This window comes from Apostichopus japonicus, chromosome 10 (genome assembly GCF_037975245.1).
Source record: "Apostichopus japonicus isolate 1M-3 chromosome 10, ASM3797524v1, whole genome shotgun sequence".
Lineage (NCBI taxonomy): Eukaryota > Metazoa > Echinodermata > Holothuroidea > Aspidochirotida > Stichopodidae > Apostichopus > Apostichopus japonicus.
Genome location: NC_092570.1, coordinates 11335958 through 11361329, shown reverse-complemented (window position 1 = coordinate 11361329; position 25372 = coordinate 11335958). Strand labels below are relative to the sequence as shown.

At 38.6% G+C, this 25372-nt stretch overlaps 1 protein-coding gene across 1 annotated transcript in view; it reads left to right on the top strand.

Moving 5' to 3' along the window:
• Positions 1-25372, top strand: part of LOC139975463 (UDP-glucuronic acid decarboxylase 1-like) — an 87270-nt gene that overhangs the window by 45537 nt on the left and 16361 nt on the right. The window contains exons 8-10 of the mRNA XM_071983461.1: positions 7735-7856; positions 9784-9947; positions 24365-24425. Of these exons, the coding sequence (XP_071839562.1) occupies positions 7735-7856; positions 9784-9947; positions 24365-24425 (347 nt within the window). The remainder of the gene's footprint in view (positions 1-7734; positions 7857-9783; positions 9948-24364; positions 24426-25372) is intronic.

The window sequence follows — 25372 nt, the reverse complement described above, 5'->3', positions numbered from 1 at the left end:
ACAAGGAATTTTACGAGATTTTACTAATAGATTATAGACGGGATAACTAAAAAATAATAATTTTAGCTTTCCGAGTAGAAGTACCGATGTAAAACGTCGTAGACTTTGGATCAAATTGTGAGATCCATGCGGAAAGATTATAGCACCTGGAGTATCTCATGCCCATAAGTCCACATGCATGACCCTGCCTCTGTGTATGCTGCAAATGTCTCATTCTGAGAAACTTATATACTTTCGACAGCTGTGGCGGACATAGCTAATGTGAAATTGACCCTTTCAAGTCTCCTCCTAAACACGCCCTTGCCGTTCTTACATATAACATTATATCACACATATGTAGACCGTGTATATATTTTCTGCTTAAAATTGTCTTAAACTAGTTGTTTACCTTCATATGTTCTTGTTTTAAGCTAACAGCTTTTCAAACGCTCGAAATTGGAAGTCAAATACAGTACAATTGTTCGCTATCTGTGTATAAACAGTGCCTAGTTTAGCGTTTGATTTTCCCGGTATACCAATTATGACGTCACACGGTGACCAGAGGCTACTTTGGGTCAATCTCTGTTTTCAGACATTCCAGAGGTTCATGTCATGTGACTACCCAAAATGTCCATTTTCGTGGTCGTTTTTTGATGGGTTATAGAGAGGTTCTCGAAGATTATTTTTACACATGTTGATTATGGGTATGTAAACTCCCAAATTAATGGAAAATCCCCAAAAAAAACATTTGTCTCCATAGCAGTGTTTCCGCTATGACGCGATTTTGACGCACTGGCTTGCCGATTTGACGCACTGGCATTCAGAGAGAGAGAAAAAAAAAGAGGGTTTCATTTTCTCCTGAATTTTATACAGTGTGAATAGAAAAAAAATCGTTTCAAAAGGCATGGTGTTCAGAACTTGAAGTGAAGAAATTATTACTGTAAATTTATCGTCAGAAATGTTAAATTAGCGATCGTTAACTTTACCGTAGCGCTGTTTTTCTATACAGTCACGTAGATTTAGCTCGATTGTTGTAAAGCTAAATCATATAACGTAATGTGCAAGTGCACTGTTGCATTGCCTACACTACGATGGTTCGCAATACCAGTGTACTAAATAAAATATCTGTATAGCCTACCTTACATTACATTGCAACAGGGTCAGAAATAAGCGGGGGCGACAGGCGATTCGCCCTAGCAAGTGCTAAGAAAAAGCCCTCCGAAAGCACAATTGCGAGGGCGAAAAGAAATATAAGAAAATCGCCCTCGTAATATCAGGTGTCTGTGTAAATTTAATTGTGACTTGCATTTTGCTTTAGCTAGGGTTTGCAGTAGCAGCATGAATCGCACAAACAGTTCTCACAATCCCGCATCACATTTGATCAAATTTGAAGCAGTGCGGAAGGGTTGCACACAATCACCATGAACTTCTCGCGCAGTCACTTGCAATTACGGCCTCCACTTAGCAATTTCAGTACTAGCGACAATAACCACATGGTAGCCTAACTTCAAACTAAGTCAACATGGAACTCTAACCTAGCCATCTGTTTATTCGCTCAAGTTGTGTCGCAAATAAAAAATAAAAATATCCAAGAAAAACTGCAATCTTTGACAACATGTTAGCCTAACAACCACACTAAGTCAATGGGAAATGTAGCCTAACCATCGGTTTGCAAATAAAACAAAAAAGAAAACAATATACTTTGCGTAGCTTTGTTTACATACTTTCCTTGCTGCTTTCGTCGCGCGCAAGGTAGCCAAACACTTCACGTAGTCAACGGGAAAATCTAGCCTAAGCATCTCTTTAAATTGTGACGCAGTTAGCTAGAACAAAAATAGCCATGAAATACTGCAACCTTCGATCACATGTTAGCCTAACAACCACACTAAGTCAATAGGAAATGTATCCTAACCATCGGTTTGCAAAAAAAAAAAATTGCTGGAAATCGGCAGTTGTTTGGTAGGTATGTGCTATGTCTTAGAGAGGGAATGTTGTATTTTCCTAGCTATGCTGTGGCCATGGATTGAAGGTTTTAACTTCGATTACTTTTCAGTGGTATAATAGTTTCGTATTTGGTGGTTGGTGATATTATCCACACACAAAAAAATACATGATAAAGGAAAGGGCACCTTCAGTAGAAGTAAACCTGTGTTTTCTATTTCAGTTGATGGGTTTTTGGTTTTTCGTCATATTTTCGGTGGATCGACGTTATTTGCTAAACGATCGCAAATTTTGGCAATTAAACTTTCAATGAATTTGCTATACGGTCGCAGCTAACTAGGAAGAGGGTCAGGCGCGTAGCCAAGGGGGGGGCGAAGGGGGCAGCCGCCCCCCCCCTTGAGCATATTTTTTACAAACTTTTATAAGGTTTTCATGATATTGCTAGTATTTTCAAAAGAGAAAATGCAAAGATGCAACTAACAAGGCATGGGAAGTGCCATTTCCGGCGATCTGGGAGGCATTTACAGCCAAAATTTTCTTGTACGCTTCGCGCCAACCATGGTGGCGCTACGCTTAGATAGTTTGCAATACAGAATCTACAGTTTCGCCCCTCCCTTGGCGAATTCCTGGCTATGCGCCTGAAGAGGGTAATTGTGCTTACTTGATCCTGATGAATGCTTACAACCTTTTCCGTAAACAGCATATTGAACTTTGGAAATACGCCCCTTAAACCTTAAAAAAAACCTCGTAATTACATTAAGGGGGGGGGGCGTTTTTAACTTTTCATTTTCCAAAATAGCCCCCCAGAGCCAAATCTAAATTCCTACCCTGCATTGCAAGTGGTGCACTATATTTGAGCCAAATTTAGCTTGTAAAAATAAAGCGTAATATGCAACGAACTAATTTGCTATTATTTACTGTAGCAATCATCGTTTAAATAAAGCTCAGGGTTCCATGCCTCAATTTAAAATCAGACATTGGATTGGCCGATGTTTAGTACACAGGGGCGTAGCCAGTATGTAGCACTGTAGGCCCGGGCCTACACTTTTTTGGCCAAGTTTTTTTATCTCAATACATTACATGTATAGAGATATTGTAACAGTAAGTGGGACTTTCTCTTCTCTTAAAAATTTTTCAGCGTCTTCAAACAAAGTTCTTTTTCTCTGGAATTTCCAGAGCAAGAATATATCATATAGACCAACAAAAGTTACTATTTTTTATTCCAGAATTGTATCTCATTCTGTGACTTTTTCACCGATTTATGTCCAAATCGGGCCAATTTGGACTGAAAACACACTTTGGCAGACCTGTTTTGCACACGCTCCAAAACTTATGTTTTATGAAAGAGAATAGAATAGAACTGTCTTTCAACAGTGGTATCGTCTAAGACAGGGTCCTATGTATTATATATTTTATTAAAATTTTAAACTTTCATTTGTTGTTTACAGGTAGGTATTAATAAGAATTTTACTACCTGTATATGACATTTAATGGCTTTTATTTGCTTTATTTGATGTTTAAATGATTTTTCTTTCTTAAAACAACACTGAGCTGCCGCCCCTACTTTTATACTGTAGGCCTAGTGCATTTAAAAAAATATATATATATATATATAGGCCTAGGCCTATTAGGCTTTCAGTGATAGCCACATTAGCATTGTACTGGTGTTCAGACAGCTTTTCCTAGGAAGGACCAGGGTAAGTTTGTTTGATGGGTAAAAGAGGAGCCGGCCATAGCATCACAACTTTGATAAGACTATAAAAATTGTATAAGGTTATGTTTTATTTATAAGGATATAAGATGTATAAGGTTATAAGAAGTATGTTTAGCTTTCTTTTGAACCTGTAATGTTTGACATCAAATGTACAAAGAATTAAAATAAAATAACAAAATGGAGAGGAACTGAGGTGGCTATTAGGGGAAGAGGAGGCCACCCATCACTTGCATATAAAAACTTGTAATCTTCTTTTACATTATTTTTTCCAAGTCATAAATCCATGAAATCTTCATGTCCGAAAAATTGAGATGGAAAAACGTGGGTTGTTTTGATATCTAGAAGTGGACACAGTTTTGATGGTAGTCACCACTACAGTCTACAGTAACATACAGTAGGTCAATAGGCCTAGCTCTCAAGGCAGGCATCAAGAATATGGTCGAGTTGTTCGCCTCTTCTAATTTGGCTGTTGTCATTGACGTCAAACTATATGACCAAAAAGTCCAACAGAGACTGACCTAAGATGAAGGATACCACATAAAAAACAAGTTCTTAAATATTCTATGACATTACTAAACCTTGCAACGTCGTTCTTTCGACTAACAGGCAATGAGCGCTAAAGGCAAGACTAGCAGGATAAAGTGTAACCTGCAGAGACTATTCGTGGCAAAGTAGCAAAAATGCAAGTTATATATTTGTTGTACCATGATTGATATTGATAATTGTAGAGACAGAGCAAAGATTTGAAATTAGGAATCAAAATTAAAACTTCCAGTATTGAGATACTGCATCATTGATGCTCTTGTTATTTTTTATTAAAACACCCATAACTCAAATCCATAAGCTTGCTGGACGAGTTTTAGAGTCTACACAGGAAAAACTATTGAAATGAACGTAGCAAGAATACGGCTGAATTAGGTGACCTATTCTTCTGTCATCTAGGCTGTCAACACTCTACCTGCCGAAAAAGACTAGGATCCGATCTTGTCAGTTTTTTAACATCTAGTTAGGAACCCGTTTATGCAGATAATATTTCAGTTGAGAAACATTCCACAGTCAAATAAGCCTATCGTTTATTGACAGACTTTATAGAGCTGCAGCACTTTGTTGCCTGTTGTTACTGGCTTACTCTGTACATGTACTTTGCTAACTTTAAATACATTATGTAGTATTGAATTACGTACTATTTTAACTCGTTTGTTTTGGGGTTTAAAAGTAATATTGAATGAGGTGTCTCAAGTTACCAAGAGGCCAGGGAACCAGAATGAACACTCGGGAAGGGCCGTTTCCGGCCATCGGGGGGGGTTTGTAAAACCAAAAATTTTCTTGTACGCTCCGCGCCAACCGATGGTGGCGCTCCGCTCAGATAGTCGTGCCTACAACTTTGAAAATCCTGGCTACAAATACAAATACTGTCAGCAGAATGTAACATCGTGAAAATCACGAAAACATTGACCGATTGTGTTTTTAGTTCGATAAAGGAATTTTTCCCCTCGGTGAGTCAAATATTCAGATATTAGCCATTTTGACTCAATGGGAAATTTCTTAGAGGAAACACTGCTCCATAGTTGTTCTTTATGTAAAAAAGCAATGATTGCCACAAACATATACTAGAAAAAAAGGAAACAAAAAGGAAAAGAGAATCCATTTAATTGGCAGCCTTTCCAATCAGTAACGATTGAAACTAGGTCAACCAGAAAGGGTGGTAGAAGCCCCACGTAGGCCACAGTAACATGATGGCAGACAAGTATCATAATAATAATATAACATGACACTCACCACATAAAACACTCATAAGTCAACTGAACAAGGAGTGGCTCAGCTAGAATATAAAAGTGGCAAAGTAAATCCCTGTAGTTCATATGTGTAAATAACAGAAAGCTGTTGTAGATCTAACACTCAGTGGTTTGATGACTGCTAACGGTAAGGCGGGCCATCTTGGTATATCCATACTCGCCCAGAAAAGTGAAACTCGTCCCACTACGAAATAGTCTAAAGCTTGTTCGGCCCATTTTCTTTTCTCTCTGAGGTCAGTTGGGGTAAGATCATCAATTATGAAAAAGCTATCATTCTCTAGTGCTCCCCTTGCTTCCCCTATTGTCTTCAGCTTGTCCTGCAAAAAACGACAGATTTCCTGGCTATGTCGGCTTCTTCACTTCACACTCTTACCAGCTCTGTGAGCAAGTTTGATTTTACAGGTTGGATACCCACTTTCTGTAACACTTGCTGATGATATTTCCATGCAATCTTCTTTTTCCGACAAAGGGTATCCAACAATTCGCAAATTGTTGCAGAAAGAAAATCTCTCATGGTTGTAAATCCAGGCAGAATGTTTATATCTGTCTGCTTCCAACTTCTCAACTCATTTTGATCAACTTTCCCATAATGATCTTTTTATGTTGTTTTCTTTTTCTACTCTGATACACTGAATATCAAGGGCTGTTCCAAAGTCTCTCTGTAACTATTTAAGTTTAGTGAAAATGTTTTGAACCTCCTCCTCCAAAGCATCTAATATTATACTCAGTATCGTAGCATGCATTGTCTGATTCAGCTTGCCTGGTGCTTTAGCATAGGTTCGGAGTTGACATTGTGTAGGCGATAAGCCAGACTTCTTTTGTATTTTGCTGCTTGATATTTTCCCATTTTAATGTTCCGATGACAGCTAAGATATGAAAATATGTGCAACAAGTTATATCCCCACTTTTGTTGGATAAAGATGATGTGAGAGTCATCAAAGTGAAGAAAATTTGAGAGCCCACAAAAAGCATGTCTACTGTCCTGCCATGTCCTTGACCTTCCACAATACCAAGGGTCTAATGCCTGCTTGGTTTCTTTAGACATGTTCCTTTCTATTGATACTAAAATACCTCTGGCAGCACATCCTGGTAGACTGATTGTTATATCAGAAGACCTAACTAACAGTGGCGTAGGAAGGTACTTTTTAGTGGGGGGGCTGAAGACTGATGGCCGGCCTGGGGGAGGGGTGTAAGGGGTGCAATATAGCACACTTCAACACCCACTCCAATTTTTTAGACTTAATTTTGTATTTTCACCTGGCCTTAGATGCAATTTGGTGCTCCAAATGAGATTTTTTTTTCTCATTTGAAAATGAAAAAGGGGTTTTCTGACTTGCGAACCGGGGGGGCGGAATGATACTTCCGCCCTCCACATTTTTCACTGGGGGCTGGAGCCCCCCAGCCCCCCCCGGTTCCTACGCCCTTGCTAACTAAGAAAGATACACTAGTGTTGTTATATTACGGGAGCATCATATATTACCAACCAGCTAAACTTGGAGCATGCATAAAACTAGATGCTCTTGATAAGCTTGCTTTCCTATAGAGAAGATAGGGTATGACAGCTGCTTGTCATTCTTATTGTGTGTTCTTATTATTGCTAGTAAGATACCCTATATGCCATATGTAGTTCTGTCCCATCTACTGGCAAAGTTGCTCAATTGATGTTGCAATTGAAGGAGGAACTGGCTCATATCAACATGTAACGAATGTGTGGTAAATATCATTTGTTCACACAGTGCAAGAATAAATTTGATAATTTCAACAATAAGAGAGGATTCTTAACAATGATATGGCAGTCATACAAGTGACTATTTTATCATGTAACATTATAGCATCATATTTTCATCGTATTTCTATCATTTAAGCTCAACACAATTGTGTTTGTGATTAAAAGTCCAGTTTTCAGAAGATATTGTAACAATAAACAACGAAGAATAACAAGATCTCATGGAAAGTACATCTGTACATAACAAAGAACAGTAGAATGTAAACAGAAGCAGAATTATATGAACTGATTTGGTTCAACTTTGCTGCCCAGGGTGTATTTTATTAATTAATAATGATAAAAATGCTATATAAGCTATGTTAGCAAAAATCAAGGATATGAGGACTAAAATAATAATGAAAATCTTTCCAAAAACAATTTTTTGTTTCAAAATATTGATTGATCATTTAAAATAAACTGGACATACTTGTGAAATTTCTATGATTTTGGCTGCCTCGGGTGATCGGACACACCAAATAGTTGCCTTGCAATTACTTCTGTACAATCTGTGAATTGATCCCTTTTTTCTTCTTTTTTAGACCCACAAGAACATCCTCAGAATGAAGAATATTGGGGACATGTTAATCCTATAGGACCCAGAGCTTGCTATGATGAAGGCAAGAGAGTAGCAGAGACAATGTGTTATGCATATGCAAAGCAGGTATATGTTCCTTATAAATGCAAATTGTAACAATTCATGTATGCTCATTAGCATCCTCCTCAGAAGCTGAAGCTTTTTGAAAATTGAAGACCCAATTGACGCGATTTGGTGGCCCATTTTACAGTGATTGCCAGTGTACTACACATGTGTTAAACCATGTTACAGTAGCACATGAGTCGTTTTGTTGCAACTTGAATCCCGGTATCGTAACTACAACCGGTATTTTCCTCAACTTTCATCATTGGTTCAAAGCACTTAGTTACGAGACTGTCAATCTCATAAATTCAATATGCATAGCCTAGGCTACAGTATGTACATACTCTTACACGTACGGTTATAAAAAATATAAAAAATAACACGCTATATTAGGGCCTTTGTTTTTTAACATACACTTCCAAAAGAAAAGCACAAACCTTGGAAAAAAGCAACCCACACTATCCTTCATTCATACTCGACGTAAGATATTAGATTATCACGTTCGCACATGGATTAAACTAGTAATCCGTACACAAAAAAGAAATTGGGAGTTCCACACTATTCCATGATATTGGAATAGGGCAACCCCTTCAAGTTCAAAAGTTTACAATGAAAAGTTTTTAACTATCAACAAGTCACCACGTGTTTGGAAAAGTTTTTAACTATCAACAAGTCACCACATGTTTGGAACTTCAGACAATAACAATGTAACATAGGGGCTACATAAATACGGGATTATAAACTACATACATAAGAATAGTACAGATTTATTCATATCGTTAATCGGCTGTTGTTTACTCCAGAAAATATACTTTCAATACGTACAATATCAATCTTTCGTACAAAAAATCTTAAAAATTAAAAAAGTGGGGAAAGATAACTATAAATGACATTGTGGAACCCCCCGCATTCATAAACGAATCCATTTCATTACAGCATCAACTCTCAAGTACCGCACAGCAGTGTGTACCAGTACCGTACCCAAGGCTATTATAATGTACAGTTCCAGATTTAAACTGGATATACTCCCTGCGGTTTTGGCTCAAAATTTATTAAATCGTTATAATTATTATAACAAAATGAGGTGAAATGCATAAGGGTAAGATTTTGTACATGGGAACCTTCACAATCATCGTTTGAAGGAAAAATAACGAAAATTTCAGAATAACTTTGAAGTCCTGTAACATGCTGAGCCCAAGTAACGTTCGATATTTGGTGTAGCCTAGGTCATGTAGTGCACATAGGCCTATATTGACCCACAATAGTGACTGACGGTAAATCGGTAATAATAGAGTTTAATGTGCTAATTTAATGGTTCACATATGGTGTTTTATTGTCGTACACGTCTAAATTCTTTCATTTTCCTTTCCATCTTTCTTTCTTTCTTCCTCCCTTTTCATGTTTTTGCTGTCTGTTTTTTATTTTGTTTATCTCTGCTCCAAAATTTCCCGCGATGATGAAGATTTATTTTTTTAACTCTGCTCCAAAATTTCTCGCGAGTGACTAAAATTTCCTGGGAAAGAGGTTCCTGTGTAACCTCCTTTTTCCTGGCCTGAGAATGTTTACAGTCATCTTCCTGCTCCAATCGCTACTAGAATATATGCAAAATGACAAAAAAGAGTAACTAGGAAATTATAAACAGTGAATGAACAAACATGAACAAAGAACTATTGGCATCCATGAACATACAATTGACTGAGAAATTATGAGAAAAATGAAGCAAAGAAGATATTGGGCAACACTTTTGATAAGAGAAGCAGTTATTGCAACTAAGTAAGTTTTAGCAACCACTTTTCATTGACTCAATTGAAGTTTTGTCACTACTTCAGTGTTTGTGAGTTTTTGGATCATCATGCTGTCACTCTTATAATAATGAATTCCATTTTCTTTTGAAGATACTGAGGTAATGTTAACATACTTCTGTGTCACTTATGTTTCACTGTCACTCTAGGAAAATGTTGAAGTACGAGTAGCTAGAATATTCAACACCTTTGGTCCCAGAATGCACATGAACGATGGTCGCGTGGTCAGCAATTTCATCATCCAGTCTCTCAAGGGAGAGCCAATAACAATATTTGGATCTGGCAAGCAGACTAGGTCATTCCAGTATGTTTCGTAAGTACCTGTATTATAGCTCTAGTTTATGAGCTATGTGACAAGCAAACATGTAATTGCTCGGATTGTTGCCACAAATGCTATATGAACCCTCAGAAGACAGTTATTTTCAAAACTAACATCAGTCAATTTTGACTGCAAAAGTAACATTAAGCACATTATCAGTAGTTGACATCATACTATTGTGATAAGGTAGAACCCAAAGTAAACAGTGATTCAGAAATGAACAACCTTGGCTGTTATTTGAAAAAAGATATGTCCATTAGACAAGTTTCTGGAATACATATACTGTATGCTTAGAGTTGTACCACATCATCAGTAGTTCACCTTAACAACTAGTTCAGTGGGTACTTGTCATTAAAGTGCTTTAATTTGTGATTCCATTATGTTTGAACTGTCTGCAGGTGCTCTTTTGTAAGCAATTATCAGTTGGGGAAGTTTGGATTCCAGCAGGTCCATCTCTTCAGGTCCAATTTTCATTAGTGTATTTTTTATGTCACAGGTTTTGTTTTGTGGAATTTATGTCAGTTTTAAGTAATGGTGGCTCTTTGGTCATGAGCATTTAAAAAGATAGTTCTCTTGGTAAGAAATATGCCTTCATTGGCAGCATTTATATCTTCCAAATAATTGTTTCTGTAAGAATGTTCTTACCTATTTTACAGACCAGGGTATCTCAAAGTATCCCCTTTAAGCCTTTAAAGGTGGCTTAAGGGAACTACAGTGTTTCTATCTAAGTATTGATATGTTTCCAAGGGCCTAGGGTAAGTTTCTTTTCCAATAGACTGCTAGCCTGAAACATTGCTTGACTTCCAACAGTGCAGGCAACTTTTGTCTGTAAAATGCACCGATTAATTGAAGATAAATTCTGTTTAAAGTCAGCTTGGTTAACAGTGTAGGGAATAATCTGAGATTTTATTAAACTCATAGTGTTTGTTAACTATGCTTTTGCATATGGACTTAAGTCGCGTACGGCGTCCCTTGGGACTTATTATTCACTGACGGCCTTCCATAGGAGTCAGTATTGCAGCCATGTTGTGGAGAAGGAATCACCATGTGCTTACTCTGTGTATAGCAACGGATATACAAGCAACGTAGTAGTGTGTCTACGTGAGCCATCAAAGTAAGTAAACATACGGAATTTACATGGTAGCAGAGCGAGGTTATTAAGCCGAAAGAAAATGGCACAATCGTACAAAATTCTGCCAAAGCTGGACGAAGATGTAGGATATGACTGATGGAAAAACGAGGTCAAAATGTGGCAATTAGTGACCGAACTGGATACTAAAAAGCAGGCCATCGCGATTGCACTCACGCTAACGGGGAAAACTAGGGAAACGGCCCTCGAAATAAAAGCGGAAACCCTCAATAAAGACGACGGGGTTGATAGTTTGCTTAAAGAATTGGATTCTGTATTCAAAAAGGACGCGATAGATACTGCTTACGAAGCGTACAGAGCGTTTGAATCCTTCAAGCAAAGTGAGTACGATCCGATTACATCATACATAGCGCAGTTCGAATTGTTCTACAAGAGAATGGAAAAGCATGATATGCAGTTACCGGATGCTATGCAGGCCTTCAAGCTACTTGATAACACCAATCTTAGTACAACAGATCGGCAAATGGCCCTCACAGCATGCAAAGATATAACATTCAACAACATGAAATCAGCGTTGAAAAGAATTTTTGGCGACAGACATAGTCAATATCCAGTAAGTTTGGAAGGAAGGCTTAGGCTCAGTAGTAGTACCCCTGGTAATGGTAATAACGACATGTACCAGGTCAGGCCTAACACTAACAGCAATGCAAACATAGGGAGTCTAGGGCCTAGTGTTAAACAGGAACCAGTGGAAGGTGTATACGTTACGGACACTAGGTATAGGCAAGGCCAAGGGAGTTATAGGTCGAACAATCGTTACAGAAACAAGCCCAGTGGGAATGGGAACAGCAGTCCTCAGACTACAGAGCTTAAAGGAACCAATCCCATTAATAAGTTTGGTAAACGCACTAAGTGTGCTGTTTGTGAGTCTGTATTTCACTGGGTGAAAGATTGCCCAGATAAAGATAAGCCACAGTCAGTCAATCTCATACAGCCCATTAAAGACACAGAATACAACATGTCAGGCCAAGAATCAGTCAATATTACACTGTTTAGCAAGTTGGGCAATGTTGATGAGACTGATAAGAACGAAATTTTCATGACAGAAGCCTTTGGCACAGCTGTCATTGATACGGCTTGTACTAAGACTGTTTGTGGCCAGAAGTGGTTAGATAACTATGCTCAGAAACTTCAGGCAACTGGAAGCGATATCGGGAGTCATTCAAATAGTAGGCAAGAATTTCGGTTTGGGGATGGAGTCACAGTAGTCTCGAAGAACAAGTCGTCCTTCCCGCCATCATAGGAAACACTTCCTGCAATATTGCCACAGAAGTAGTTAACTGATATTCCATTATTACTAAGTAAAGATTCTTTGAAAAGGGCCAATGCCATTCTAGATCTATCTAATGACACCGCCACAATTTTTGGGCAGCACATTCCTCTGGAATTCACATCAAGTGGACATTATTGTGTCAGCTTACAAGGAAACGGGCCAAAAGATGAATGCCGAGAACAACTTGAAGAAATATTAGTTGCAAACACGGAGAATGTAGGCACAACGGTTGAGCAGCAAACAGAACTGGAAGACAATATCTCCCAAAAGATTTGGGATGAAGCGAAACTCACCAAACTACATAGACAATTTGGTCATGCCAATGTGGAAAGGATGACCCCCCTGCTTAAAGGAGCAGGAGCTTCCAAGGAAGTTATAGATAAACTTAAAGAGGTTGTTAACAAATGTGACGCATGTGTTAAATTTAAGCGTGCCCCACCTAAACCAGCTGTTTGTCTGCCATTGTCTCACGCATTTAACGACATGATCGCGATGGACCTACATGAGATTCGCCCACACCTTTGGTACTTACATGTTATTGATCTTTTCTCACGGTACAGTGCGGCGGTGGTGATCACAAATAAAAGGTCTTCCAGGATTTGCGAGAAAATATTGAAGATATGGATAGGTGTACATGGGCCTCCCAAATCTATCTTGACCGACAATGGTAGGGAATTTGATAATTCAGAGCTACATGACCTGGCTGAAAATTTACACAGAGCCCGCAGAGAATTTATTGCTGTAGAGTCATCAGAGAGGATTAGAAGGGCTCTGAGAAAGCAAGTTAGGACATTAGGTAACTTTGTCACTGGTGATAAGGTGTACTATAAACGACAAGACAGTAATGAATGGAAAGGGCCCGGTGTTGTTATTGGCAGAGATGGGGTGGTAGTATTTGTAAGACATGGAGGGAGCTATGTACGAGTTCATAGATGTCGTCTTAATAAAGTAGGGGAACAGGATAATCGACAGGAAAAGGGAGCGTATCAGAACATAATTGAGAACCAAATCAAAGGGCGAAGTGTTGGTATTCCACAAGAGGGTAACCAGGTAGAAGAAGAAGATGAGAATGCATCCCATCGTGTGGAGGATCATTTTCAAGGCGTTGAAGATCAGGTGGGAAATGTTGCATCAGAAACTGAGCAGGTCCAAACCCAAACATACCCAGCATTAGAGGACCCACACTACACCAGGCCACAGGTAGGACAAAATCTTAAATATACTGGAGAAGACGGGACGACTAATGTGGTCAAAGTTTTGTCAAGGGCCGGGAAGGCTACAGGGAAACACGCAAATTGGTTCAATATTCAGTACCTAAAACCTGATTCATCAGCAGGATCGACACAATCCATTGACCTTAAAAGTGTAAATAATCTAGAAGTTATCACACCTGAAAGTATGGCCCAGGAGAGGGGAGATTCTCCAGAAACAGTTTTCATTTTAGACAACCTTTTATTCAAAGAAGCCAAGCAAGAGGAATTGCAAAAGTGGAAAGATTTTGCAGTTTATGAGGAAGTCCCAGACAGTGGTCAAAGATGCATTTCAACCAGATGGATATGTACCATCAAAGAAACCCCAAACGGAAGTGTTAAGAAGGCAAGACTTGTTGCTAGAGGGTTTGAAGATAAAGATAGGAATAAAATTCCGACAGATTCACCTACCTGTGCCAAAGAATCTTTGAGAGTTCTCATAACCATAGCTGCACAAAACAAATGGCAACTTGAGTCTATGGACATTAAAACTGCTTTCTTACAAAGTGCTCAAATAAAGAGAAATATTTTCATTAAACCACCAGTAGAAGCCAAAGTTAATTATGTTGTATGGCATCTTCAGAAATGCGTATATGGCTTAAGCGATGCCTCACTCTGCTGGTACAACAGGGTAAAGGATGTCATGGTAAAGTGTGGAGCAAGCATTTCCACGGTGGACCCCACCGTCTTTTACTGGTTCAAAAATGGCAAGTTAAATGGACTTCTAGCCAGTCATGTGGACGATTTTATTTGGGCTGGGGAGGACAGCTTTAAAACTGACATTATTGACAAGATAAGGAGTCATTTTTGTGTTGGGCTGGAGGTATCGGAGTCCTTCAGGTACATAGGCCTTCATTTGGGATCCAGTAAAGGCATGATTAGATTGGATCAACAGGACTATGCCAAATCTATACAACCCATCCTCATAAGCAAAGAGAGAGAAAGGCAGAAAGAAGATTTCTTAACTTCAGAGGAATTGGAGCTCATGCGTTCCAAAGTGGGGCAAATCATGTGGATTGCTAACCAGACAAGACCTGATATTCTATTTGACGCCTGTTCTCTAAGTGCTGTATTTAAGAAAGCCAAAGTGTCAGATCTCCTTGAAACCAATAAGGTAGTTCGGAGAGTTCAGTCAGAGAATGTCACTCTTAAATTCCCACAGCTTGGCCACAGGAGTGCATTAAAACTACTCATATACAGTGATGCCTCATTAGGCAATCTTCCAGATGGAGGTAGTCAAGGCGGTTATTTCATCTTCCTTATTGGAGAAGAGGGCCAAGTAGCTCCCCTTGCATGGCAATCTAAAAGGATAAGACGTGTGGCTAGGAGTACTCTTGCTGCTGAAACACTAGCTATGGCTGACGCAATTGACACAGGGGTTTTTGTAGCTGCCCTGCTCACTGAGCTTCTCTATGGGGTTTTAAATACCCTTCTACTGCCGTTTGTCTGCGTTACAGACAATCACTCCCTTTTCGATAACATATATTCAACCAATCTTGTGCATGAAAAGAGACTACGAATTGAAATTGGAGGGATTAAAGAACTACTTCAAACAAAGCAGATTTCAGCAGTTAAATGGTATAGGGCCAAATCCCAAGTAGCAGACTGTTTAACCAAGAAAGGAGCCTCTCCTCTTGCTCTTCTAGAACTACTTGAGGGAGGAATCCTGAAGCTTCAGGATTAGAGTGAGCGAGGAGAACCATGTATATAGTGTTTTATAGTTTTCCTATTCGAGCCCAGACTTTTGCTTGAGGAACTCCTTTTGCCGTTTTGTTTTGTACGTTTTCTCCTTCATTCTTTTTGAGGGGGAGTTTGTTAACTATGCTTTTGCATATGGACTTTAGTCGCGTACGGCGTCCCTTGGGACTTATTATTCACTGACGGCCTTCCATAGGAGTCAGTATTGCAGCCATGTTGTGGAGAAGGAATCACCATGTGCTTACTCTGTGTATAGCAACGGATATACAAGCAACGTAGTAGTGTGTCTACGTTAGCCATCAAAGTAAGTAAACATACGGAATTTACAGTGGTCATTGCAGTTCCTGCAAATGTTTCTTGGACTGACTTCAGAGCTAAGTGGAATGTCTTTTGGAAGTGACAACAACTTGAGTCACAATTATAGCTGTTACTCCAAACGTCAGAAAATGTATGCAGTTATTGGAGTTTGTCAAGAGAGATTGATTTCCATAGTCCAAACTAAGCATGATAAGTATCCTGAAGGTGGGTCTATAGGTCTGTGGTTTGATGGTCCTATGCCATGTTTTGTCACTAGAGTAAAATACTGCGGAGGTTTCTCATCAATTTCTCTTGAAGGAGTAATGTATCAAATATTTAGTATCCATGGTTATAATACTCTGGATTTTCTCATAATGGGAATTTCAACTGCCTCATTTGATAATCAGAACAAATAAAAGACAAAACACATTGCATGTTTAAGGAGCAGACAGAGCCCCTCAAATTACGAAAAAAAAAGTAACAAGTTGTAACCACGATATTCTGAGTTTGGATGTTTAAAATCCAAGAGTTAGTGATAAGGGTCCTTTAGAGCTGAGGTGGTAAGGAACAAGTCCATTATACATTGCCATTGTGGTAAAAAAAAAAGAACAAAAATCACTATCGAAGCATATGAAATCCGCGAGGTGGCTAGGCTGCATTGTGACATACACTTACAATGTTAGGATAGAATTTGGCTTAGTAACACAAACAAGGGAAGAAAGAAAAAGTTTCGTTTCAAAATACAAATACACAAGAGGTGGCCAAACATTTCGCTAATGATTCTTTTAGGTGTTTGCACATAATTTTTATTATTATTCACACACTGTAGGTGATTTTTTGCAAACAATTTCAGATTTATATTGATACATCAACACGGCACGATACAGAATCGCTGTACTCAAAGCCAACGACTTTATCATTTGGCTAGTGATGGCAGACTGTCATTTCTCAGAAAAGTTGCTTAAATTACTAAAATCGTAGGGTCTTCACTAATTGTCTTTGTTAGAAAAAACATTCATCAGGTAGAATTAAATTATCGAATGAACCTTACAATTGTACTTGGTACTTTTATATTAGTAACAGGGATGCCAGAATTCAATAAGTCAATTTGGCCTCAAAGACTTAATGGACTTTACAATGCCATAGTATTCTACAAAGTGTGTAGGATCCTGACAATTATCAGGGGCGGATCCAGGATTTTGAGAAAGGGGGGGCCGACATCCCGTTGGTAGCACTTTAGTGATCTGCGTCCTGGGGGAGGGGTCTAGGGGGAGGGGTTGTCCCCTCCCCCTTGGAAATTTTTGGTTAATTGTGAGTGCTTAGATGCAAAATGGTGAAACATTTCGCCAAAAACTAGAAAAACCAGAAACGTTGCAGACGGCTTTTTTGTGCACATATTTTTTCTCGATAGACACATATTTAACAACGCTCAACAGTGCATGTACAATGGATACACTATTATTGAGTCGATTCGTTTTTTCTCTTGCGCGAAAATTATGACACCAGATTCACCCCAAGAAAAAAACATAAAACAAGATATATTCAATGAGATAATTATGATATACTTATTAATGAAAGGGGGGTGTAGGCGGTTTTACACTATCTAACGCAACGTAGTCGCCAAGAACCTGAAGTATTTTTAAGGGAGGGCCCGATAATAAGCGGAAACGGATCACCGACCGAAAAAATATCGGAATTTGTGGACTATTTCTTGCTTCCTATTGTATTAAAACAAAGCACCTATGTGAAAGACACAAATCACATTCTGAAAATTGTGGAAGCCACCCCGTTACCAAAGTAGTACTTGCTACACTCGATGTCGTCGCCATGTATACAATACTCCCCAAGAGGAGGCATTAGATATATGTCAAGAAGTCTATGAAAAGGCGGAAAAAAGCGAATATGGAATAAATAAAATATCTTCCATATCCATGCGCAAACTAATTGAACTTATTTTTAACAAGAAACTGTTTCGAGTTCAATAACCAATTCTATCTACAAAAGATCGGTTGCGCCATGGGTAGCCAAGCCTCTCCGGAAATCTGTGATATCGTCATGCATAGACTGGAAAACCAGATTTTACCGACAGATAATAAAATCTTAAAATGGCTCCGCTTTACGACGGTTCACCTCAGGAACTTGAACAACTAGTAAACAGGTTGAATGAAATTCACCGCTTCTTAAAGTTTACGGTAGAAATATTACACACCGAGGTAACATACCTAGATTTGAAAATCTTCAAAGGTCCAAGGTTTGAAACCAATGGGTTATTAGACACCAAAGTCTACACCAAACCCACGGAAACCTTCCAATACCTCGACAGAAACTCTGCACACCCACTTGCCACTTTTAAAGGCTTCATTAAAGGGGAAGTCTTACGATACGCACGTCTATGTAACAATGAGACTGATTTCTTACAGAAAAAGAATGCGTTCACAGAGAAACTGTTACTCCGTAACTATAAGAAAGAGGAAATTGCCTCAGCCACGAAAGGCATAAAATTTGAAAACCGTGGGCAATACCTCACTACCAAACCTAAACAAAAGGAACCACCAATGGTGTTCAAGCTTACCTATACACCCCATATCAAAACCACGCATTTGAAAAATGTACTTTTGAAACATTGGCACTTAATCTCGCAACACGCGGACAGGGGCGTAGCGAAGTTTTTTCTTGTTGGGGGGGGGTGTGTGTGTGGAGGATTTGATTTGCCGACGGATCTGGAAGTGGTGACTGAAATGGGGGAGGGGTCTAAGGGGGTGTCCCCCTCCCCTTAAAAAAAAAATTTTTTTTTAAATTTTTAGTTTTGAAACGTCCTTAGATGCAATCTGGTGCATATTTTAAGTCAAATTTGGAACCGTAGAATTTCCATTTCGATATTACTTTTATGGCAGTCGGCAGAAGAAGAATTAATTGGAACCAATTATCGAACTGTGTTTTCTCTTTCACCGATCGTTGAAATAGTGAAACTTCGTGATGAAAATGTTCAGAAAACTTTCCGGTAATGAGAAATAACAACATTCATTGATATAAAAGCGAGAAACGTTAAAAATTGTGTACAATTCATGAGCCGTGTCCTTAAGTTTTCCACGGAGAACGAATGACATCTGCGATGACGTCATTCTGAACAGAGGATAATAACAACACGTTGTCACACGATAGCACGACTCATGGGCTGCGGCCTATACGGAAGCCTTTAATTCCATTTCTTTCACTGAGTTGCCGGCGATTCTGGCACTCGTCTAGCTGAGCCTGGCTACGGTAGCTATACTGACGGCCGTGACATTATCAGTTATTTGCCAAGAGGTTTTTAACTTGCAGGCGTCGGGTGATTGGATTGGTGAATGAGTTTATCAGATGAAGAACTGGAAAATCGAAATAACCGATAAAGAAGCTCCCGTTCTCCTTTTCTCTATTCAGCTTTCCTTCTTTCTTCCCCTTCCGCTCTCTTCACCTTTTCTCCTTTTGCCGACAGACCCAAAATTTGCCGACAGCGACCAAATTATTGGGGGGTGTGACACCCCCACCCCCCCCGCTTGCTACGCCCCTGCACGCGGAATTATCCAAACTGTTTCCAAAAGAACCGATTCTAGCCTACAAAAGGGCCCAAAATCTCAAAGATTTACTTGTTAACTCAAGGTTTCATACTAACGAAGAATCAGCTGACTCTCAAGGTTCACACGAAGCTCTTTTAGATGCTTATAACTGCACTATGAGTCCATAAAAACTCGTACACAGAAAATAGATGCATTTTGAGAACGAGACGCCCAGGCCGAATATAAAATATTCAAAGGCTACTACTGATGAAGCTCCTCCTATAAAGTTTGAGAGCAGAAACCGGTCTAGTTGGTCATAAGAACCTACACTAGTCTCTCCTACTATTAACAGTAAACTCAATTGACCTAATAGGTGCAATTATGTTTCACCACGAGGAGCATGCTATAAGTTCATGTTCCTCGGGCCCTCCCTTAAAAATACTTCAGGTTCTTTGCCTACACCCCCTTTCATTCAGATAATTATGATATACTTGCTAACTGTGCATTGATTTTCCCTGACAGTAATAGTCAGCACTATAGTACTGAGCCGTATCTAATTAATACGTGATGTCGCGTAGGCCTGATAATTGCCTTAGTTTCAAATTTGGAATAAAAACGTTTCAGGGAAGAGCAGCTGGATATATATTAGGCTTTTCTTTCACCAAGTTATGCCTATTAGGAATTTGAAGTACTCCCACATAAAAAAAACGCAACTGATTTCCGAAAAGGGGGGGCCGGGGCCGGGTCGGCCCCCCCCCCTGGATCCGCCCCTGATTATTAACAAATTCATTGAGTGTGAAGAAGTCACCTTTATGAGACACAAGGTCATGAACAAAATTAAACTGCTTCATCAATCCAATGACTGTAACAAACTGGCTGATTCCCACCCCAAGTTAAGCTGTTGTTCCTATAGGAAGACTTAAGGCAATCTGTGCATCATTGAAAGAATCCAGCACATTGCGTAAATCCGAATATGTTAACCCAAGTATTTCTTTCCAAAAGGAGTTTGTAACTTTAGAGCTGATAACTTTATCAAAATAGACGCCTTTCATAAACAAATTATCAAAGTTTAAACCATATAACAAACTTCTAGCAAAAAGTTTGCTACTGCCCCCAAAAAAGCGAGTGGAACAACTTATTTTTAAGCCTAAACAATAGCTAACATATTCAACCGTTTTAAGACCACCTTCAGAAAAATCTTTGATAATCTGATAATGACAAACACGATCAGATTTATAAGGCTAAACAAATATAAAAAGTAAGGAGTTGATCTTTGTCATAAAGTTAGCATTGTCTACAGTAATCGTTAAATAAGGGGAGACTTAGCGACTTGACAATTGTAATACCACTTATAGTACAGTTAAATTGCACTTAAGCCAAACCGTGATTAAGCTATTCATTTTTGCTAAAGCGTTTTCGTAACTCTTACTGAATCATCTCTAGTTCACTTTGCAAATCATTAGTGTTCGAGCGATAATCGGTTAGACAATCGGCATCGGGCCGATTATCAGACAATCGGTAAATAATCGGCATCGGCAAAATCCATTGAGATACCGATTATTTGGAACCGATTATTACGTTCGACATAAAGGATTGTATTTTTCCGCGCTTTTGATACACCACAACCACAACGGGAGAACATTTTTGGTCATTTGATTCAATGCTATTCATAGCCGGGGAAGGTGCGCTTATCTACCGTGAAGCGGTATCGTAAGTCCCTCGCGCGAGTTTGTACAAATGCTGTTCGATACACTATCCAGTTTTGGCAGTGACATGCAGTATACCCGCGTAACAACACACAGTATACCCGCGATAAGCTTAGGGGGACGACATAATTTTACTTCGCTTGTTGCATCTAACAAAGCCACCTGTCATCTTGTTAAACGATTGATAAGAAAGATTAATTTTCTATACTAAATATAAACACCAAATCCATATACTTTTGAACCACTTTGGCCGTTTCACCGTAGGTGAAAACTGGAAAGTGAAAACAATAACATTAGGCTTTGTTCATTGTGAGTTCTACGTACATTAGGCTAGTCTGGCTGAAGATCGGTTGAGCTTCAGAACTGTTAAGTTTGAAAATGCACCCAAGATTTTACAACTGGCATAAAATGATGAAATCAAGACTCCAAATACTCCTAAAAATCCCTAAACACGTTTGGCGACAGTCCTCAGTAGTTCTACTGCATTACAGCATTTTGTGATTAGGCATACTTTTGCGAAAACCCCGAAGCAACTTTTTTCACATGCCGCATGTACCATACGTGCTAACAGTAACTAAACTCCTTACCGCAACCGACTAAAAGCAAGTCTGATTTCCAGTGACACGCGCGACAAAGTCAATGGGACTTTAGTGTGTGATTTCTCCCATTTCTCTCTTCGATCGTAAGTTTTACCGCGCCGATGGTAATCATTGAAAACTTGAAGCAAACTTTCGGGATTGTTTTATTTTTCATAATAAAATAAAACTGTTAGCAAACTGCTTAAATCCACTAAAGAGCCTGTGTAAAAATATGTTATAAGTATTGTGGCGTTACATTTCGATCCTGCTAGGATCGAAACGTCAGGCCAACTTACTCTTAGGCCTACACATTATTTTTCATATCAGATTATATATTTCGATATCGGCTAACGAAATAACAAATATTTTATTTTTGTGCGATATACTTTTTACTTAATTTACGTTGGAGTTGCAACACTGATAATGGTTTTAATAGCAGTTGTAAAAGCTGTCCCTAACTTTTTCGTTTTTCATTTTGTGGCCAATGGCTACTGTTTTTCCCCTTCTGTAGTCTGTACAGTACTGTGTTGTGGCGGGATTGCAATATTGCGAATCCTCGTTATAATCGTACACCGCCCTATGTACGTATTACAGTGTTCTTTACTTTCTCCATTAATCTTTACTGTGAAAAGTTAAGTCGTTCATTTACATCTTTGATTGTATTGGCCTAGAAGTTGGTAATCATGCATAACACTAAATCATACATTAGGCCAGTTCCACAAAAATTTTGAAATAATCGGTAATCGGCATCGACCGATTGTCACAGGAATTAATCGGTAATCGGTAAAACCGATTGTCATACAATCGGTCGAACACTACAAATCATCGATATACCTTCTTTATTCAATGCTTTCATGTCTGTTACATTCTAAATGCTAACTAAGAGACACAACACTCTTTGTTTCTCTGCTTTTTGATTTTTTATAGGACGCATGCAAAATAGTTTACCCCGAATATTCATATAAAGTAAAGTCTTCAAAATTGAGTTTCATTCAGAAGAGTTAACACAGTGTTGGGACAATGCAGGGTACATTCATAATCATATGTCTTTGATATTGGTCAATTCTTCATAACACTTGTAGTAACTTATGGTCCAAATACCGACTTGCCAGATTTCTTTGTAGTAATGTTGTAGAAAGAAACAATTACCACACTGTCCAAATGAAAAGTATAATTAATATCTCTTCAAACATTCCCAACTGCTTTCACAACAAAAAGTTCCCAATGTAGGTTCATCCTCGTTTTGGTGCAATTTCCTCAAATTACTGAAGCAGTTTCTCTGTTGACCCATCATATTTTACACTGGTTTTCTATCACATCTCTTTTACCTCTGAGTCATGAGAGAGCTGCACATAAAACTTTCTCCTGGTCACTATATAAAAAATCTCACATGGATGGGACGTGGTCTTCTAGTATTGATGGGACCGGGACCAACTGTAGACATATGGCTCTGCAATCTCAGTGTCATCAAATCCCATTAGTACACTCAGCACCTCTCGTTTAACCCATAGCTCACATGGTATTACATTTGACTCTGAAACACTGTGAAAACCAAGATTGTTTTTGACGAGAAAATTATTGGAATAAGTCTCTTTGGGAATTGCTTGGGACAACATGAGTGCAGCCAGTGCTTCAATGATTCTGTGACATAATTTAGGTTGTTCATCACTTTGCTCTTAGGGATATATTTTGTATAGCACAGAGATACCATTTTCCAGTGTGCAATCAGAAGTAGAATGTACATACTTAGCATTAGTTGGAAAGAAATGATGTTACATCTTGTCTTGTGCCATCTATTACAATTACAGAGACTAGAATGTAGCATTATTAGGGACAAGTCAATTTTTTTGGGTGAATAGACCCATAGTCACACTAGCCAAATAGCTATTGTTTTTTGTTTTTTTTTCTTTAAAAAGTAGTCGCTCAAGAATAGGCTCTCCTACATGACAGGCTTTTCAGTTGGCCTTTCTTGTAGATATTCATGGTCTGACCAAGCCCACCCACCCCTGTGATCAAGATATAATCTACACACATGTTTTTTGTTTAAATTACAACTGACTCTTGGTCCCTGCCAAGTGGCACCTAGGTCAACCAAGCATCCTGTGAGTGAGGAGCCACCTTTCCCAGAAAGTGGCTCCTGGACCTCAAAATCTTAATTTCACCCTTGCAGATGTAGATGTTGATGTTTTTTCTAACAGGGGAATTGTGGCTTCTCAAGAATTATTAGTACTTATAATAGGAATGAACTGTATTATATTCCACTCATTCATTCCCATGTGATGAATTCAATTTACTTTTTTTCCTTTAATTAATTTCAGCTTTAAGGTACAAGTAATTCCTGAGTGAAATTGACAACTTCACTTGCCCAATTATCTGATCATAATGTATGCTTTTCACACTGATCCATTTTGGTGGTTAAGATACAAGCAAATAAATCCACCTTACTGAGTACAGCGAAATGTAGATTTTTGTGAAAAATCTAAAAGTCATTCAGGTTGCCAGAAGTCAAAGTCATAATAAACATGAATAACTCCAGAGTGAGTGAATTTCATAATTAGTATTGCAGATTCACCGTAGTGAATGTGAGGTAACCCTATGGTTATTTATGAAAGTCAAAATTTGCAGTTGACACTTAAAACATGTGTATGTAGTGTTACCTTATATGTTTTCATTAAAAACATAGCAGGTTATCATAAAGCTTGTTTGCTTTCTAGTTTTCAAATAATCTGACCTTGCTGCTGGCTTGATTGCCACCACAAATATTTTCATATCACAGTAAACTTGTATCTGTTTAATGTTTATTGATATTTACTTTTGGATTTTGTTAAATAAATATACTGACCCTGATCTTAACATGTAGTTATAGTTAATTTGCTCTTTAGAATGTTTATTCATATTTTTGTTTGTATTTTTTTTAATACAGTGACCTTGTGGCTGGTATGATTGCCCTCATGAATAGTAATATATCATCACCTGTCAATCTGGTAAGTACTCAGGCTCACTCTCATTCTTCTACTGGAGGTTAATTTCTTTGAATCAAGGCTCAGAAAGTGACTGTTTGGATGTTGATTTGTACTAAGGGGCCTTTTCAAAACTTGCCGTTGTGGTATGCCGCGGAAGAGCACAGCTCGTGTGCACTCAGGTGTGTCTCATTATTGCAGCAAGCTCAAGTGATCACTCCTGAGCCTTTCAGAAATATTCCACAACAGAGCTAGCATGCACTTAATCTGATTAGAGTTACAAAGAAAGCACTGCTGCTAGGAGCAGAAACGATCGATACTCTCAGTCCATGAAGTTATACTGTAGTGATTTACCGAGTTCGACCTACTGTTTCGTCAAGAAAGTGGTTTCCCCACCTATTGTTGTTTACAACATCGCAACTATAACTATAGCAATACACGCACAATCAGTATACACCTTGTCAAATTGGTAGGCCATGAGCTTATCCTAGGCCTACATTGCACAACATCAACCAATGGCCCACAATAAACTTTCAAGAAAGAAAAACTTTGACTTTCTGTTGAAATTGTCACTTCCTAACAAAATTCAATGTTAATAATTTTTTAAGTTTATGGTATATAAAAAAAAGGTCTTAAATGCAACCTCTTGGGAAAAGCTGTTTCTGTTTGTACATTCTGTTTATTCGCCCGTATCGAGCACTGAGTTACGGCCAAGTCACGCAGTTACATAAAAAGCCTAGCCTCCTACGTGTGAAATAGCGTTATGTGCAGCGCATTCAAATATGGAAGTGATTCCAGCATAACTCTCGTCGCGTAGCGCTAGCCTAGTTTCCATCAAGAAAGGAGTCTGTGGCTTCAGCCTTAATTATATTTAGCTGCTCAATATGTAATGTGCTTGTTGCTTAGCATATGTGCACTGAACGTAATTTTATCAAACAGAGGGCAAGCAGATCGAACCTGAAATACTGTAC